Source organism: Clavelina lepadiformis, chromosome 3 (genome assembly GCF_947623445.1).
Source record: "Clavelina lepadiformis chromosome 3, kaClaLepa1.1, whole genome shotgun sequence".
NCBI classification, from domain to species: domain Eukaryota; kingdom Metazoa; phylum Chordata; class Ascidiacea; order Aplousobranchia; family Clavelinidae; genus Clavelina; species Clavelina lepadiformis.
Window position 1 is genome coordinate 3,715,929 of NC_135242.1, and position 19,444 is coordinate 3,735,372.

At 39.0% G+C, this 19,444-nt stretch overlaps 4 protein-coding genes across 6 annotated transcripts; all 4 read left to right on the top strand.

The window, feature by feature from the left end:
* The first annotated feature begins 431 nt into the window (after window positions 1-431).
* LOC143449642 (tripartite motif-containing protein 59-like) lies at window positions 432-2,176 on the top strand. Of its 2 annotated transcripts, none has more exons than XM_076949913.1 (4): window positions 432-672; window positions 1,023-1,113; window positions 1,337-1,394; window positions 1,819-2,176. In XM_076949913.1, the coding sequence occupies exons 1-4, from the start codon at window positions 533-535 to the stop codon at window positions 1,962-1,964; spliced, it is 435 nt and encodes a 144-aa protein (XP_076806028.1). In that variant the 5' UTR covers window positions 432-532; the 3' UTR covers window positions 1,965-2,176. The 2 variants fall into 2 exon arrangements, with proteins under 2 accessions (XP_076806028.1, XP_076806029.1); XM_076949914.1 differs by lacking the exon at window positions 1,819-2,176 and adding an exon at window positions 1,702-1,764.
* A 6,771-nt stretch (window positions 2,177-8,947) lies between these two features.
* LOC143450001 (uncharacterized) lies at window positions 8,948-10,939 on the top strand. Its single transcript, XM_076950378.1, has 4 exons — window positions 8,948-9,265; window positions 9,645-9,735; window positions 9,869-9,959; window positions 10,551-10,939. The coding sequence occupies exons 1-4, from the start codon at window positions 9,117-9,119 to the stop codon at window positions 10,703-10,705; spliced, it is 486 nt and encodes a 161-aa protein (XP_076806493.1). The 5' UTR covers window positions 8,948-9,116; the 3' UTR covers window positions 10,706-10,939.
* A 1,046-nt stretch (window positions 10,940-11,985) lies between these two features.
* On the top strand, window positions 11,986-13,545 carry LOC143450020 (uncharacterized). 2 transcript variants are annotated; one of them, XM_076950404.1, is made up of 4 exons: window positions 11,986-12,244; window positions 12,445-12,535; window positions 12,838-12,946; window positions 13,190-13,545. In XM_076950404.1, the coding sequence occupies exons 1-4, from the start codon at window positions 12,102-12,104 to the stop codon at window positions 13,375-13,377; spliced, it is 531 nt and encodes a 176-aa protein (XP_076806519.1). In that variant the 5' UTR covers window positions 11,986-12,101; the 3' UTR covers window positions 13,378-13,545. The 2 variants fall into 2 exon arrangements, with proteins under 2 accessions (XP_076806519.1, XP_076806520.1); XM_076950405.1 differs by having other exon boundaries at window positions 12,847-12,946.
* Window positions 13,546-14,332: 787 nt separating this feature from the next.
* On the top strand, window positions 14,333-19,396 carry LOC143450022 (uncharacterized). The gene is made up of 5 exons (XM_076950408.1): window positions 14,333-14,454; window positions 14,769-14,825; window positions 15,377-15,472; window positions 15,700-15,756; window positions 17,639-19,396. Exons 1-5 carry the CDS (start codon window positions 14,388-14,390, stop codon window positions 17,755-17,757), a joined length of 396 nt encoding a protein of 131 aa, XP_076806523.1. The 5' UTR covers window positions 14,333-14,387; the 3' UTR covers window positions 17,758-19,396.
* Window positions 19,397-19,444: the final 48 nt, after the last annotated feature.

Consider the following 19,444-nt stretch of genomic DNA (forward strand, 5'->3'; position numbering starts at 1 on the left):
GTCATCTCTAAAGCGGTTTCATATTTTGAATTTCTTTGATTGATCATCATCTGAGCATGAGGTAGTTAGAGCATTGTTGTTAGCGGTTTTTTGCTGATGCTTGTTCGAACTGTCCTGCAATTTAACTATCAAACATTGCATCAAGAAATTGACGACGTCCACATAGCAGCACTGCCTATATAGGAATGATGACGGTAAATCAGTCAGAAAAAAGCAAACCTATCAACAAACATACAAAAAAATTTCTGAGTATAAACCGCACGTGGAGAATATGTATAAACGTATAAATAATCCAATATTTTCTGCTCTAGCTAGTTACCAGGTTTACAAAATTAAGTTTAAATGTCCAGCATTGCGTTTTTTTCGAATGCATCATTAATTTTAACGAAACTCGTGAAGAAAACAGCATTCAAACAAATCGTTTAATTTTTTTGTATTGCGACCTTGTAAACCTTGTTGTGAAAGATCTTTTACTTTGTAAGTATGTGAAATAGCAGTTCCAGGTCACTGTAAATTTATTAAAAACTTACAAATGGACTCCACTGAAAGAGACATATCATGTGCAATATGCCCGGATACCCTCAAGCCGCCCATTCGAATACTTCCATGTCTGCACAGCGTTTGTGAGAGTTGTGTTAAGGAACTTCTTCAATCAAACACCAACGATCCAAAGTAAGTAAAACAAAATTTTTGTTTTGTGTTGACGTTTGTTGCTATACTATGTCACTATGTGTATAGTCTACTGTATAATCAAACCAAAGTAGCCGGTGTTTGTATATTATGATTAGAAGATGCTAGATTTTAGTGGTAGTCATCGGCAAGAGTAGTTAAACTATAGGCTATATCTCACAGCTTGATGTGAACTAGCAAGCTTTATGGCAATTTTTGCAACGGTTGTTTTTACAATAACATTCCTCAGTTTAAAATGTGAAAATTTTAAAAATGTTTATGACCCACTATCTCCATGTATAGGTTGCAGGTACAGTATTAAACGTTTTCATGAATTTGTGATAATTAAACAGGTGTCAGAAATGTGATGGAAATATCACTCTTGAGGTGGAAGAAATTGAGAATCTGCCCTTAAACCGATTGTTGCAAATTTACATTGAAATGGTAAAGACAGTGATTTGTTTTCGTACGTATACAGTAGTTTTTAAACGTATGTTTTTGTTGAAGATTTTTTAGAAGGTTGATGTATACATTGAGAGCTGCAAGTCCTTCTTTTATTTTAGTTTCTTTTTTACTTTTTTAGTCGATTTTTTGTTAAATACTTTTATTTTAAGTGGAAATGAAACAGTGCAGTATCAATTAATATAATTTTAATTTCACTTTGCAGTACATAAACAAAACGTGTCCACTCAGCGACCAAATTAACAACTCTTCTCAATTTTGCGGTAAGGAGTTGAAACTGCGATTAAAATGACTAAAATTTTTGCTTAATTGAAAATATTTTTTTCTGCTGACATAAAACATTAATATAATCAACATACATAAAAAAAATCGTTAAGAATCGTTTTATATGTATTTGAGACTATATTTAACTTCAATATGCGATGGTAACGACCTCCATAAATGCGCGGTTTTATTAATATTGTTTGAAAAATAAAGTAAAAATATAGCCACGGTCGCTAAATGATGAAGTTTGGTTTAGTTTTACCAAGTAACCATCACCTAATATCATCTAATAACTTCTTTTTTCAGCGAACATAGGTTGTATAAAACAATAACTTGTGGCGGATTTTTTAAACGACTTGATTTAGAGTTAATCGAAAATCTGATTCTCTGATCTGTTAATCTGATTTATGCACTCGTTCATAGAAACTCTGCTCAGACACATCAGAAGAATATCGGCCATATTGCATACGTTGCGAACGAGAATTCTTGAAGAAGTGGAAGAATCGAAAAGGGCTACCGAAGAGGTTGAAAAGCTTAAAGATGAAATCGAAGCATCGTTGAAGATATAAATCAGACAACCTGAAAAACGTATCAAAGGATTTTAAAAAATAAAACCTTCCACTCCAACTGAGTATTTTTTTTATCATCTTTTGGGTCTTGTTTTAGTCAAAGTCTAGTGTGAAAATGTAAATGTTTGCTATGTAATAATAAACTGTAATGTACTGCGCTTTTTCCTGCTTTAAAATGTGCGCATTTGTAATAAAATCCTTTTCATATATTTGGATGAATTCAAAAGCCATTTTATTTGTTCGAGAATCAACACCGAAGCTGAAATAACTTATTTTATCTGATAAAACAAAGCAGTCATTTTGCATGTTGTTCGAAAATTAATGGTTTCAAGAGAAAGCTGCAGACTACACCACTGCAAACTGAATAGGATCGCTGTTAAGTTGTAGATTCGCACACAATACACGTAATCGCTATACGATTATATTTTAACCTAAATGTAATTCAGATGACCTGCATTATTTATATTGTAACCATACACATAGTTCGACACATAAAAATGCAGCTAAAATATCTCACTGCATTTGAGCTGCAAACTCATACAACTTTTATATTTTGAGTAATCTGCATTGTAGTTATTTGTATATAGTATTCTTAATTCTTTATAATTTCGAAGCTATATACAGTACATCCATTTTATTCCGTTAAGGAGGCGTCAAACACCAAAAAATTTTGCATGTCAATTTGGTATGCTTTGACCATTCCATAAAATGCCATCAAAAAACCATGATTCAAATTTTTTTACAGAGGGCAAAATAAACACTAGGATTTTTGGTTTAAAAAAACCAATTTTATCTACTTTCATGCTAATTTTTAGCATAATTCTGCACGCGACCTGGGACATTGAAGCACGCCAACTGCTAGGGTAATTCCCAGGCTAGAAAACAACTCCAACCATGCTGCATTCTGATTGGTCTAAACGTGTTTTTTAAAGCCCCACGTAGAAGTACAACAAATTCATAAAGATCTTAGTTTTAGGTGTTTGACGCCTCCTTAACAGGCTAACGTTATACACTAACGTTTTACATATTCTTTTAAATTATTTCATATTTAAAAATTTAATTTAAATTTGTTCGTTTTTCCAAAAATGCGTTTTTGTTTTGGATTTTTTTAAATTTTTATCGACTCATTGTAGTAGTAACAGATGCAGTAGTGAAACCTCATCGTAAGCATCTGTAAATAATAACTTATACATGACAAATTTTGTAAACACTTTCAACAACAAAATTTTCTATATATATTTTTGCCTTATCTTTTTTCTTTTTCATGTATAACATAAGCTCTACTGATATAATAAAATAAATGTTTCCACACATACTTATTACACTTATATATTATATGTATTATATTATACATAATTATCGATGTATTTTCGTTTTATGTCGGGGTCTGGAGACAAGCGCCTTTGGAGGCCTTTCAGACGTTTGAGAGCCATTTCTCTGTTGTTCGGGAGCACTTGGAAGTCACGACTCCACTACAGCGGAAGCTTGTAATCATTTTCAACCAGCGTTACTGAGGATTTCATCAGGGCTAGTATAGTTAGTTCTTCAGACGACAATTTCTTCATAACATCCAGGTCCTCGACGTCGTCGGCCGTCGTTGGGGAGGGATTGGACTCGACCATCAGGAACATAACGTGAGAAGGTTTCAGATCGGGGCTGGTCGACGGTTGGGAAGCTCTTTCTATCGACTGAGGCGTTGGTCCATTCAAAGACCAACCCAAGGGTGGGCGCATTAGATTAGGAAACTTGTCGGACTCACTCCGACATTCCAAGAAGCGGAAAACATCAGGTACATGGGCATTAATCATTAGCTGGACTGTGCCTCCATCGATCTGGAGTAAGGTAACATCTTGTCAATGAAGGTGAGAGGATGATATCGTTGATCTGATCCTTGATCAAAAATGCGTAAGTGGTCACTTTCCTGCCACGAGAAAACGCTTCGATCGGAACCACGGTGAAGAAAACAGACCTGTCTGGATTCTCAACATAGGTGTGAACAGCACCACACGTAGAGAAATGCCGTTCGTTTCGCTGGGGAAGCAGGAGTGATGGGTGTTGTTACCGCTGCCTTCAACGCTACACTTCGTCGCGAATGGACAATCTCGGAACTAGTGGCCGGTTTTAAGACAGTGGAAGCAAACCAGCCCGAGCATGGGCTCTTCGTCACGTAGTATTCGATCGTCTAAACGACCGGCAGCTGGTTAGTGCGTGTATACCTCCGCAGCAGTAACAGGGACACGTCCCTGACTCGGGGCCTCTTTGACTAGGTTCGCGCTCCACATCGACTTTGGGCGTGGAAGGTGCCGAAGACGAAGAGGTGGTAGACTAACAGCCAGGGCCTTTGCTCGCTTGACGATGTGGTGACGATTTTCTATAGATCGCTCTACCAAATATGGAGGTCATCACTTAGTTCTGCTCTTCTATAATGGCGGCGAATGTGGCGTGGGTTTGAGCCGCCCTCTCACTCTGCACTGATCTTTTCACTCGTAGCGCAGCTCGTCGGGCATCTTGCTGCAAACGGTCAACATGACATCTAGGAATCAACCGTGTTATACTGTGGTAACGGTTCTATGCATATACGGCACTTTTCTTATACCATCGTTGTCTAAGTGCTTCACCCTTAGGCTTGCCTTACGTTGTTTCTCGCAGTTTCTCGAGATAACGTGAGGGTGCGCAAATTCTTGACATAGCAACGCGCATGAAGTACATTTGTGGGAAAGCGAAGCCGGAGCTCTGAACTAGCTGGCCGCATTCGTAAGCTTCAAAAGACTAATCTAGAGCTGACGCATAGATAATGTCCCTGCCAGTGGTAGAGATTTGCCTAGAAATGCATGGAAATTCTAAATCTTTCAGCTGGATCTCGGACAATGCTTCGCACGCGAGAGCTGACGGCGATGTCAGAGGCTTCAACCTTTCACTTGGCTTCATCGAGCTGAAGTAGCTAAGAAGTTTCTTGTGTTGCTTGCTGGAGGTAATACTGGTAGTCGCGCTGAGTTGTGTACAGTGTGAAAGGCAAGCAGACGTCGTGCCATCCATACGTTCGTTGAGTGATTCGAACCAAGAGTTTACTTGCTCTGTAAGTGCTGTACTTGCTCTCACTCTGTGGCCCTTTAAGCAATCTTCTTAAGTGCAATCAGCTTTTTCCAAAGGGTAAAGAGGTAAGACAGCTGCTCATATACCTCAGTAACTTCGGGCAATAAACTCCGGAGAACCATCCGTTTAACCATAAAAAATTCGGCTCGAGTGTAAATTTTTTGGAGATGCTCATTAAAGATGAGAACGTAGTGAAACTGCCTCTACGGCAGGGGCGACGATACATTTTATCGCCCAACAAACGAAGCTATATTCACAAGCCGGAAATCCAACAGCCTCAATGGCAAAAAGACAGTAACTTTCCATCGCCAAAAGACAAAACTATATACAGAGGCCAGATTCCAACTAACCCGGGAAGTGACGGGAAGTGTCGCCATGCGGGCGAACAATAGACCGGATTCAACTACCTCCAAGGTAGAGTTGACGTAAATTATGGTCAAACAGGTGAAACAATAAACACAGGTCCGAATTAAACTTGTTTCACGGCAGGTTTGTCGGTACCTATCTATTGCCAAATGGGACAAACAATGTACATAGGCCGGAAACCAATTGCTTTCACGTCAAAATGACGGTACCTATCTATCGCCAAACGGTTGAAACAATGTGCACAGAATCCAACCGCCCCCACAGCAAAATGACCGTAACTATATATTGCCAAACGGTTCCCGCCCGCCCTGAAGTCCTGGTTAAAAGACTTCCTTTCCTGCTGCATGTGCCACCTGCGTATCTCTAAAATCTGGAGAAGAACCCTTGTGGTTGCAGTCCCTAAGCCGAAGAAGCCTCCAGGGGATCCAAAGAGCTACCGCCCCATCTCCCTACTCTGCATCCCCTTCAAGATCCTCGAAAGACTCATCTACGCCCGAGTCGAACCGATGATAGACCCACAGCTCCACCGGGAACAAGCTGGCTTCCGACACGGAAGATCAACCGTAGACCAGGTCACACTTATGACCCAAAACATCGAGCACAGCTTCTCAGCTAAGAAGAAGGCCGGCGCCGTGTTTGTTGATCTCTCGGCTGCCTACGACACCGTGTGGCACAACGGTCTTACCTGCAAGCTACTCCGTCTACTTCCTGACAGGCACATGGTCCACATGATTACGGAACTCGTACAAAATCGTAATTTCACCCTCACCACCGGCAGCGGCCCACGAAGTAGAATACGCCGACTCAGAAACGGCGTCCCACAGGGCTCCGTCTTGGTTCCCCTCCTGTACAACATATACACCTACGACCTGCCCACCACCACCCCCAGGAAGTGTACCTATGCAGATGACCTGGCACTCCTGCATTCTGGCGGAGACTGGCAGTCGATGGAGAGGTATCTTAGCCAAGACATGCAAACACTAACTGCATATCTCCAGAAATGGAAGCTGCAGCTCAGCAAGGCAAAGACAGTGTCGGCGGCCTTCCACCTTAACAACAAGGAAGAACAGCGTGAGATAAGCATCAGTATTGATGGGGAACACCTGCCCTACAGCGCCGAGCCTACCTACCTCGGCGTGACCTTGGACAGGGCACTCACGTATCGTCGACACTTGAAGTCACTGCGCAATAAACTAACTGCGCGCGTCGCGACTGAAATCTAGACACCCCTTTGTGCCAGCCGCACAACAGCTACTCAGTAGCGCAGAACACCTAGGACTAAGTGCGGCGCACTGGACGATCCACATGTGGAGCACGAAGTGGCAAAACAACACCTCCAGACTCTGTGACTTCATAGCCGACGCCGACCCAAACCCATCAGGAATGTCCCTCGCAAGAGCTGCTTGGGTCAGGCTCAACCGCCTGCGCACCGGCGTCGGACGTTTTCGCTTAGATATGCACAAATGGGAACTGGCTCCCCCATCCGGATGCGAGTGTGGTGCCACAGAGCATACAGCAGACTACGTCATCAATGACTGCCCAATCCATCGGCCCCCACATGGTGTGCGTGGTCTGAAAAGATTGGAGGAAGATACAATCACATGGCTGATGACCTCATGCCCGGAAATCTAGTCTGGAAGTGGAAAGAAGAAACGCTCAAACGACGAAGAAGCCAAACGGGCGAAACAATATGTGTGGTGACATTCCTTTGTTTTCTGTTTCTGCTGCTGTCAGCTGCTTAATGCTGTGAGTATCTATATAAATGTTATATAGTTTACGGTCACGTCTTACGTAACTAATTATATTTTAGGACTAGCAATTCTGTTTTAATAAAGCCTTAGTTACTTTTGATTTTATATCTGAGTTCAAAGGTCATGACAATACACCGGCTGGATTTCAACTGCGTCCACGGCAGAGATGACGGCACCCAACTACCGCCAAACGGGTTTAAAAATAGACACAAGCCGGATTTAACTGCCCCTACGCCAGAGTTGACGAGAAGTGTCGCCATGCGGGCCAACAATAGACCGGATTCAACTGCCTCCAAGGCAGAGTTGACGTAACTTACGGTCAAACAGGAGAAACACTGTAAACGGGCCTCTACGACAAGGTTGAAGGTACCTGTCGCACAACAAACACAGGCCCGAATTAAGCTTCTTCCACGGCAGGGTTGTCGGTACCTGTGTATCGCCAAACAGGCGTAACAATGTACAAGGCCGGAAATCCAACTGCTTCAACGGCAGGGTTGACGGTACCCATCGCAAAACTGGAGAAACAATATACACAGGCCGGAGTCTAACTTTTTTTGTGGCAAGGGATGACGGTACCTATCTATCGCCGAACAGGAAAAACAATGTAGATATTAGCCGGAATCCAACTACTTTCGCGAAAAAATGACGGCAACTCTATAACGCCAAACGAACGAAACAATGTATACACAGGTCGGAATTCAACTGCTTCAACGGCAGTTTTGACTTGACCTATCCATCGCCGAACGGATGAAACAATGTACACACAGGCCGGAAATCTAACTGCCTCCACGGCAGTGTTGACGGTAACTATTTACCGTCAAACGGGCGAACCAAGGTGAACAGAGTGAACAGGAATCCAACTAACTCTGCGTCAAAATGACGGTACCTGTCTATCGCCAAACTGGGGAAACAACATACACAGGCTGGAATTTAACTGCCAAACTGGTGACAGCAACAAATTTACACCGGCAGGATTTCTACTGCCTTTGCAGCAGTGTCAACAGTACCTGTCTTTTGCCAAATATGTGAAACAATATACACCACCGAATCCATTTGCCTCCCCAGCACGAATACTGATGCAAAAAAATACAGTAGAACATAACAACGACATTAATTTCCATGTCAATACTAAAAAGGCAGCTGGAGTAAGGAGTCTGCAGAACAGTGTTACCACTTGAAGATTTTCGCTTGCCAACAAGGCAATTAGGTTTAATTAAAGTCGAAGACAAAGTAGTTTTTCAAAAAATTTTCTAAACCGAAAAAAAGCACTATTTAAAAACTGTGTAATATCCGCCGGTCGTTAACGACGGCTAGGGCCCTAGGCGGACCGTACAATACCATTCACCACGATTCGCTCACGCGTTCCTGAATTTGACCGTTTCGTTTGCTGTAACAAGCCGATTGAAAAAAGGAATATGTTTTCCACGGTCGAAGAAACACTGTCAAACCAAAAACGGTTTTCAAATACTGGTTTCTCCAGCCGTAACAAAATGCAACTTGTTCGGGTCGACTTCAAACACAAAACTGATTAATTACATTTGCGTCATTAATCAACGGAGGAGGCGCACACGCGGCGCCTTTAAAAGGGAAGTGACCAAAAACATTTTACAAAGCGCAGAACACACATATAGTCACACAAGAACGGGGCGGATAGAACTTTACAATTAGAATCTTAGGCTTTATTGCACGAGAATAAAAGGGAAAATATAAAATACAATCTTTCCTTAGTGACCGGTTGCTTTGTTTACAATTATTTTTAGTCGATTTTTTGCTGCATTTTTTTCGAACGCATCATGCTGTAGTTAGCAGAGAAATTTGCGGTGAAACAGCATTTAAGCCTTTCGTCCGTTTCTTCACACTACGGAAGGACATTTGTTGTGAAAAATCTTTTAGTTTGTGATACCAGAAGCGCAGGAACACCAGCTACAGATCACTTTTTCAAATGGCTTCGTCACAAACCGCTGAACCAGATGTTAATTGCGTGATATGCTTAGAAGTTCTTAAACCGACCGTCCGACGGTTTCCTTGCTTCCACAACGCCTGCCAGGATTGCTTAAAGGAATATCTCAAATCGAACACCCATGATCCAAAGTAACTAAAGAATTCGCTTGTCGTTTCTAGTTATCTATTATTATCATTATGTTATAAAATCGCGCGATCACAGCCGCTTTAGTAAGCGGGATCTTACTTTGTACCTCAGCTCACAGCATAATAAGTAGATTTTGTAAAAGTATATCCCAAAACCGAAATGAAATCCTTTACCTATATTTATTAAAAATGTAAGTTGGTTCTACTAATTTTTACATGCAGTACAGTGCAGTGCAGTGCAGTACTTGCAGTATTATATGCATTAATAGACGAAACTAATTGCGAATAGTGACGATTACGTACTGATCCAGTAATCAAGGAACCGGTTACCATTTTACAAACAGGTAACGGAAAGTTTTTTACAAATCTGGTAATTGCTCAGGTGTCCAAAGTGCCAGGAAAGTATCAATATGGGCGAAGGTGGGGTCGATTCGTTGGCTCTCAATCGATTTTTACAAGTGTACATTGAGAAGGTAAACGTATTTTTACTCTTATAACGTGATTTTGAAGCTTGTTTTTTAACAGACATCTAGAAATCACTTTCACAAAGTTTCTACTTCTATTGTACTGTTCTACTCTTATACTCTTCAATTTTACAATTTGCAGTACGTGACTGGTCCTTTGCAGTGCCTGACTGGTCCTTTGGAATATAGCGTCGCAGAATCTACCCGCAGTAGCGATCTGTCTGAGAGTACGCGTAAGTTTAATTGTGTTTGAAAATATCTAGCTTCATACTAAGACAAGTTCTTTTTGATGTGAAGACATGATATCGATGATTTGCAGTCGGTCCATTTTTGCAAGTTTAAATTAGCAGTTTGTGTTCTGACGAACACTTCAACTTTAAAGCTTAAAGTTTAAACGGTAATGAACAATTAAAACTCGACGCCTAATCTCAATTACTTTTATTTAGATCTTGTATCTGGAACCAGACGCTAATAACCTTACACATACTTGTAAAAATCTTATATACTTCATAAATTTTCAAATAGTCCGTTCAATGATGGTATTACAAATTTCATCCCTTCTCGTGCGAGATCATGACTGCTGTGCTGTAGTTGTGGGGATGAAGTGAAGTTAGATTAAAACAACTGAGTACTGCACCTAAATAATCCAATTCACTTTTTTGCAAACGTTAAGTTTCCTGCAGCCATCTTTAACATATTTCAATTCAGTTGGCATCAGTAGTTTCTCTACATTAAGATACATTTAATAAAATATACATAAACGAAGTCTACCAACACCAAGTTAAAAACTATTCCACTTTTATTTTGTGTCTTGATTTATGTAGTACCTGCTGATAGTCGAATCAGATCTGGACTCAGCAGAAGAGCTTTAAGTCTAGAAATGTTGACAAGAATATACGACGCGGGAGAACGAGCAAAAAATGCTGCGGAAGATGTTCAGAAGCTTGCCTTGGAAATGAAAGCTTCTCTTGAGACTTAAATCAAAAAGGCTGAGAAAGCTGAAATACTTTTAAGTAGAAGGTTATCGCATAGCAATTTTCTTTCACTCGTTTTTTATTGTCAAAGATATATTTTGGTTCGTAAATGTGTTTACTTTAAGAAATGGAATATACCTTGTTGGTTTATACGTAAGTTATCACTTGTGAAACTATTTGGCTTCAAAACCGCTTGTGCATCTCGAGATAAAAATAAAATAAAACTCACAAGTAGCGTCTGACTAGCCTTGAAACGAATCAGGAATATATGGTGAGTTATCACCACTGAGAACCTAGTCTTGTCACACTTGTTTGATAGTAATCGAATGAGGGCGCTAACCGATACAGGCTTTAGAATTAGACTTTTAAGAAGAATACACAGTTAACGTTACTATAGGTAAATGGAAATTTGTAGCCGTCTAAATGTTAAAACCTTTCTTCCAATTGGGAGGCCCCAACTATGATGGGGTGCTCAAACCACCAAAATACCCCAGGAAAGAATTGCAAAAGCAATAACATAAAAGTAACATGCACAACCGTAACATACCATCGAGTCGATAAAGAAGCAGTTGATACATGTGCATCACTGCTCTGGCCACATCAAGGGAAGGTATTTTTTAATCCAAAATGGCTTGTGGAGGAAAACCGAGGATTGTTTTAGAGAGTTCGCAAAGAGCTGCTTTCTTACGAGGTTATGCGGCTCTACAATAATGTAGGATACAATGATACATTATGTTGATGCAGATAAAGGATTAAGTGTAAAACACAAGGAAAATATTGAAAACGATTGTATAAGCTGCTTTTGCTATAGTACTACAGAAAAACTACAGTAAATACAAACTCCTATACTTAGTGAGAACGGGAACGCATTGGACAAAATAATGACAAAATAATTTTATAACAATGCCGCCTTAAGCAAAATATTCGCCTTAATGAAGACATCTCTTGATGTTTTTGGTTTTCTATTAATTGTTATTGCTATTATATTCTTTTGTGTTTACATCTTTTACGCCAATACCATTCTCTTTCAGATGAAACAGTAGAAAAACGTGACGGATGTTTTATTTATCTTTTGTCATCCAATCGCATTAATTGGAATAGCCTACTGCACGTTTCCGCATATAAAAATCCGCAAACTACATTCCAGCATTTACGAACAGAGATTTATTAGATTTCTATAAACTTGAATTGCATTAATTTTCTAACGCAACGTTTTTTCAAACGCATCTTTAATCTCAGTAGTATACGGGGAGGGGGGGGGGGAAGAGCATTCGAAGAGAAAAACGTTCATTTCTTGATTTGTAACCTTGCAGAAGGATAAAAAAATCAGTTAAAAAAATTTAACAATTTAGTTATAAAAGTTGTGGGGAGCAATATTTAGGTCTACGTGTAGAACTTAGAATGGTTTTCGGCGAACAAGAAGATTTGGCGTGTGCGCTGTGTTCAAATATTCTCAATCCCCCTATTCTTCTACTTTATTGCGACCATCACGTCTGCAGAAGTTGCTTAGAAGAATTTCTCGAATCAAACAGTAATGAACCCAAGTAAGTAAAAGAATATGCCGGCTGCTTATAATGTTGGGCAAGTGCTAAAACAAGTTTGTTTTAAACCAAGAAACAATTAGCAATTGCGAGAAGAATTGAAATTAAAAATTTTGATGAACAGTAGCTTAAATTTTCCGAATGTAGATATGAGTAGGCCTTTTATGAAAAAGTTTTTCGTTTAATCTACGGTAACTACACAGATGTCCACGATGTCAGGAAAGCATTATTGTCAGCGCAGATGAAATCGACTCACTGCCCCGGATTCGCTTATTGGAAAATCACGTCATTACGGTAAATTCTTGTTGTTTTCTTGCGTATTTCAAGTTGATTTGAAGTTTTGTCAATGGATTGTAAGTAAAACATTTTCTTTGCTACTTTTATTTATGGTTTCAGTTTCAATAGAAATTATTTCTTCTTGTAATGATCGTGTAAAAAGTATATTGCTGCGCAATGTAAAGTAAATAATAAAAAATATAGTAATGCTATATATTATAGCTATGTATAGTAGTACTATGTAGCATGTAAAACAAGTTATTTCAAATACTGTAAACAGTAAATAATTGATTTATAGCGAATAATACACAACTATGTAGGCATTGCAAAAAGTAAAAGACGAGCAAGTTGTCAATAGCGAAGAAGAAAATGTGGAGCTCGACAGCACAGGGAATACCAGCACCAGCAGCAGTTCATCTGATTTAGCCGGTATAAACTAAATATTTTTAACAAAATTGAATTACTTCCCTCACCGAAAACCAACACACTTATCTAGATAGCAAACAATGTTGGTATAATGTAGATAAATCTTTTTATCTTACTCTACCTCGGTTCTACATTTTGAAAGCCGCAAGCTTGGGGAACTTTTTCCTCAATTTAGAAGATATTCCCTCTTTCGCCTTCTGAATGGATGGGTAAAAGGCACTATATAAATATTATTTTCATTTGTAGACTACCTTGAAAGCATCAACATCCAACCTGATGGAACAGACGAATTACAATCAAAGCTAGCGAGAGTGCGTGAAGCGCTCGATCTTGCAAAAAGAGCTATCGAGGAAGTTGAAAAGTTTGCAGATGGCATGGAAGCATCTTTGAAGACATCTTTCGAAACTGCTGAGAAAGTTTTCCAAGAAGCATAATCATCACTTTCCTGCATGAACAAAATATATAAAACGTTTAATACAGTTCTAGTTATAATTACGCTGCCTTACAAAGGCTTAACTTGTGTTCGAAATCTTACTACTTTCACTTTTCATCTTTATTGGTTCGAGTTGAGTTGGTGTTTAAAAAATTTAACAAACGAAGTTCTGGTTTCTCAGAAATAGTTCAATAATAAATACATGAATATCTAAATAAAAACCCTACGTAGTCCAACAAAATCAAAGAGATCTTACTTGTTAAGTAAGTGTTAGACGTCTCCTTAGCCGTGAATCAAGCCTTTAGTATCCTTTCATTTAAGGACATGGCGCAATCTGGAAAACACTTTGGTAGTAAACAATTAAAGGAAGCGCCACTGTCTATTTCCTGTGGGTGAATTATCTTGGGCATTTAGTCACTGTGATTGTCGTGATTTCATCGTGTCGTCGTGTCGTGATTTGTTTACATTACGGCAAACGTTTGCATCGATATGCAAGGTATGAATAAGTTATGTACAGCTTCATGGTCGTTATACAAAGCGAGGAAAGCCAGGTATAGCCTATTTCATGTAAACGAAACCTGTTGTAATGAAGTTTCGCGAACAAGCTAACTTAATAGTGGTTCAGTGTAACCCATATATTTCTCGAAAGCGTCTGGGCTACAGTGAACATTAACAAGATTAAAAATATGAAAAGAAAATATTGTATTCTGACCGTTACTTTACTTTAAACGATTTAATGTAGAGAAATTTACTAGCAGTTAAAGTGTTTGCCATTGACGGCGTCTTTTGTTTCGCTCAGTCAAAAGTAAATAACGTCAGATAGATGAAAAGATAAACATCAAGAACATCAAGATATGAGCGATCGTTATTTTCGCTATTTTCGCTTTCGTTATAAATAAATTATTTTGCTGATTTGAAACAAAAGCATAAACCAGCAATATACAAGGGAACATTTTACGCCTTGCTGGGCTCACACGCTTTTTGTTCAGGAACAGGAATAACGTTCAGAAAATGTTTGACAATTCAAGCAAACAAGACACCTCAGGAAACACCACCTCTGAAACGCAAAATCATTTAGGTGATGAAAAAACTTCAAAACGTTTCCATAGAAACTTTTAGCCTGAATGCGTATAGGAAACGAAAATACTACAAATTGAAAAAACTGTATATATGTAACAAGACATAGCAATGTAAATAATGGCTGACATAATTTGATTTATGAAAATCTAAACGAGCATGCGGCTTCATTAAATTCATTTTATCAATAAAAAAGATTTTAAGTATTGACTCGTTTAACAATGCTTAGAGTTTTAATTGACAGGTCAACATCCTAATAATGGTTACGGGCTTTCGTGGCGTAAACAAATCGACAGTAAATATTTTTATTTGCAGGAAGTGACTCAAAGAAATCCGAACCGGTAACTGCTGGCAATGGACAATTTGTAAGAGGTAAATTTACTAGCACATTGATATTGTTTGTTACTAAGGATGTAGATTATTCGGGTTCGGGATTATTCGCGAGGAAGGTTATTCGGGTTCGTGCGAACCCGAATATCATGAAGGTCGACTTGAACGAATCCCGAATATATTCGTATTAGAACCAAACAATAAAATTTTATTCAAAAGTTGTCAAGTCTTTTTTGTAACATGATGTAATCGTTAAACAAATCGCTTTGTTTCAAAAAAATAACGTTTAAAAAACGATTGAAAAAGCAAAATCGTTAGGAAAATGACTTTCATTGTAAGTACTGCTGACTCTATTTTAGCTTCGCCGGGAAACTAAATCATCACTTTCTCTCAGAGTCAGTTAATTTATACGTAATATTGTATTCGGTTTCGCCATTGTTACTATTCGTGTTCACCCGAATCTTCCACCAAGACGATATTCGGCGAATCTATTCGGGTTTGGGTTCGTATCGGCCCATCCCTTTATTTGCTACCTAGTACAGTATCTTGGTACGATTATTTCATGATTAAAACACGATTATACACGATTATAGATTTGGGAATTGCCAAAGCAGGCCTGAAAAAAACTGATTTACCGCCCCCGACAACCAACCCGTTAAGGTCGGCAGAAGACGATAAATATTTCGGAGGTAATCCCATAAATTAAAAACAATTATTAAAAATTTTTTGTTCAGTACCTATAGTTTTTAATTAAATCAATTTCTATTATATTGCCTATATTAAGTTAAGAGAAGTAAGATGTTATGAAATTATGAAATGAAATGTGTGTGTTCGTTTACTATAAAGCAAGATTATTTAGGCTACTTTCAGTTTTATATTATACTTTAAAAAGTACGAAAAAAAATATTTCTTTTAGGCTGGATATTAGGTGGTCGACGTAGATTCTCTTCTTCATCTAGCTATGACAGTCTTGGTAAGTTTTTGAAAACACTTGTGTAACGATTATTTTCTCGCTCAGTTAGCCAGGTTTTAATTTCACGCTTACGGTGAACCGCGACACCAATAACTGTGAGTCACTTTCCACTGTGAAACTGAGTAGCGTTATCACGCTAATAAACCAAACCGACGATCCTCGAAAAGCCACATTTTATTGGTCTCAGTCAGACGCCGACTCAAACTCACCTCTCCTAAAATCGCACAAGCTTTATATACAACCAGGGTGCCAAAACACGTGATTAAAATAGTTCAACAAAAGCGTACACGGTGCTGATTGGTAAAAACGCTCGCTTCAAACGAAAATACGATGATAAGTAACAACATGTGGGAACAAAGTCCGTGACACACCCCCCATCCTACATTTGAGACCACCCGGGCGAAACTTTTCTCCTGTCCCAAGGTATGTGAATTAAATCACGGTGACTTGTGTGTACGATGCAAGCTAAAAACATAAAAACGACAAAAAGTGCTCTATTACCCAAAAATCCGAGAACTCTAACACGTGTTCGTGCTCCCCAAAACACTAGTAAAGCGGAATATGTATGCGCTTCATTTGTAACAGGCGTCGACGTTGACTTTTTGAGGGCCCCTTCCGACAGGTCGGTCGCTTGATTGTTGAGAACTGCAGTAGGCAAGCTCTCATCGGCTTCATTCTGTCCAGCATCGGAAACATCTGTGCGACTGCACTCTCCATCGGTACCGCTGTCATCTTCCTGGCCCACCCCCAGCAATAAAACTTCTTCAGCTTCTACAGCTTTCTGGGGGCTAGTGATGAAGCTATAAAGATAGTCAAAATCTTTCTCTTCGAAGACGGTTTCTGGGAGAGACATAACCATTTGTGGATCCCTTAAGCCCTTCATCACGCACAGGAACATTAAATCTTTTCGAAGACGTTCGTTTGCTGGGTAGGCCCTTCTACCCAGAGTGTTTACTGTCTTTACATAGTCACATGCAGACTCGTCTTGTAGTTGTCGTCTGTTAAAGAAAGATTTCCGCATCCTGTACAGAGCTTCTCGATAGTCGACAATCAACTCGAATTGATAAACAACGTCTACTAAAGACATCTCGGCAACAGGTAAGTAACTTAACCTTTGGAGAAACATTTCTTGAATCGAAGCCAAGAAAAACGGTTTCTTCGCTTCGTCGGAAAGCTTGGTTAGACGACAATAGGAGTGGAACAAATACAGAAATCGTCGTAAGTCGTCTCCCGCTTTATAGAACGGCCGTGGAAGGAAGAAGATCGGATCCATAACATTCACACGACTGCTAACCCTGTTGGCGGTTGTGAAATCCTGGCGCGCTCGCCAATTGTAACGATTATTTTCTCGCTCAGTTAGCCAGGTTTTAATTTCACGCTTACGGTGAACCGCGACACCAATAACTGTGAGTCACTTTCCACTGTGAAACTGAGTAGCGTCATCACGCTAATAAACCAAACCGACGATCCTCGAAAAGCCACATTTTATTGGTCTCAGTCAGACGCCGACTCAAACTCACCTCTCCTAAAATCGCACAAGCTTTATATACAACCAGGGTGCCAAAACACGTGATTAAAATAGTTCAACAAAAGCGTACACGGTGCTGATTGGTAAAAACGCTCGCTTCAAACGAAAATACGATGATAAGTAACAACATGTGGGAACAAAGTCCGTGACACTTGTGCTTCGTCAGTCCTACGACATATCAAACTCGATATGATTTGTTCTCGAATAATCTGGGTCGGCAAATCGTCATTAGAACAGAAAAACGAACTACTTTATACTTGGTGTATTTGTTGAGCTACTGTGACTTATTGAAACAACTTAACATGACAGCATGGGTAACAGGATTTGACAAGAAACGATTTTTTATAAAAATAGATGACGACGATACGTCATGGGAAGATTCTAACAACTCGAAGAAGGATATATCTCCACCTAACGGAGAATCAGTAAGACCAAGCGATAAAGTTACAACACGAACAAACACAAAACCATAGTACAATCAGTCAAAACGTCAAGCAAGCCTGAAAAACATTTACATATCGCTGACAATGGAGCAATTTCAAGTTAGCGCAATTACCTTACGTATGTAATCCACTTTGTATTTACATAAAAAACTGTACAAATGATGGCAAAAGGATTTGAAAAGTCAACAAATCGAATCAATGAACAAATGTCAAGTTGACTGGCCAACTACAAGCTGAATCGTACGCTCTTGGCTGCGACTGTAGACGCAACTTATGTTAAACAAAGGCTGCTTTTAATTACTTTTTACACTTGTCTTGCGGCTTCCACATAAGTCAATAACCTTAAAACCTCACTCCTAATTCAAATTTATACCCATAATAGTTCTTTCTTCCGATTTTACTTGCGCATTCTTGGTCTGTGTGACTTTATTACAGTGAAATAAGTGTAAAGATTTGTGTCTTCAAGAGTAAGAAGACATATTGTTCGATCACCAAAATATGGAAGAAGAACTTTATGTAAACAGAAAATTGTCATTGAAATGTCAAATGTATATTTTCTGTAACTGCCTATAACCCAATATAGGTTATAAACAACTCTAAAATCTCAAATTACAAACACACTAAGGGCACTCGATACCTATCTTTCAAACGAACTAGTCGCTATTCAACTAAGTTATTGAATATAATTGTTATCCGAATAATTTAAGCCGTGACCAGGCTGTCAACCAACGAAAGTCGTAGGTGATATACGGTGGCAGAAAATATATTTCCAGGTCTGGTAGATTTTTTTGCCACTCTTTGTTCCATTTCTAATCGTAATAACGGTTACCACAGTTGCCTGAGTTATTGGCGTGTTCTAGCATTTGCAGTGTTGCTGGGACAAAGGAATATCTAAATTTAATCGTACAGTCTGCTTATGTCTGAGTCATTAAAAGTCAAACGACTCAAACTGGAAATAGTGATACCGCGTTTAGTGGTCCAAGGTATAAGCGGTACGCGAGCGATGGCTCCAGAGTTACCATATGACATGTGGGGCCGGGCCAAAAGTGGAAGGATCAGGTTGTTTGATACATTTAGCTGCCGATTTTTCTTCCTTGTCGCTGTTAAGATGGAAGGCTATCGACACCGTTTTGTTTATGACCGTGCAACAACAAGGAGACAGGAAGAGATTGGAGATATATTATCGTGTTTATTCAATATGAGTCGTCGGTAGACAGGCTACTGAGCCTAACCGAGAAGACTATGTAGGTTAAAGTCATACCACGGTAATAATGTGATTACAAACTAATGATTTGAATGTTAAATAATTTGCTTTCTTTAAATTTTGATTTTATAATTCTACTTGAATTCTAAATTCTAATTTGGTTATTACGTTGAAATATAGCTGTATTCTTGATTTAATCGCTAGAAGGCGAACAGGAGTGATTTTGATAGTAACGCACTTTTCCATTCGTGAAAACCTGTCAATAACGATGTCTAAAAGCTGCATTTTAAGTGTAACTGATGACCGTAAGACTTTTTTGCATTGGTGACTTTGTTTGGAGGTTACGTTTTATGAAGAAAGAGCTGAAAATTGGTGAACTTTCCGAAAACTATATATGTTACCTTTTACTCTTAACATTGATTTTTGTTCATGTTTGATCAGTGTAATATCTATTTTGTAATTGCAACGTTTGCCTTAATACTATTCTTTGTATATCTTTAAAATAATATTTTA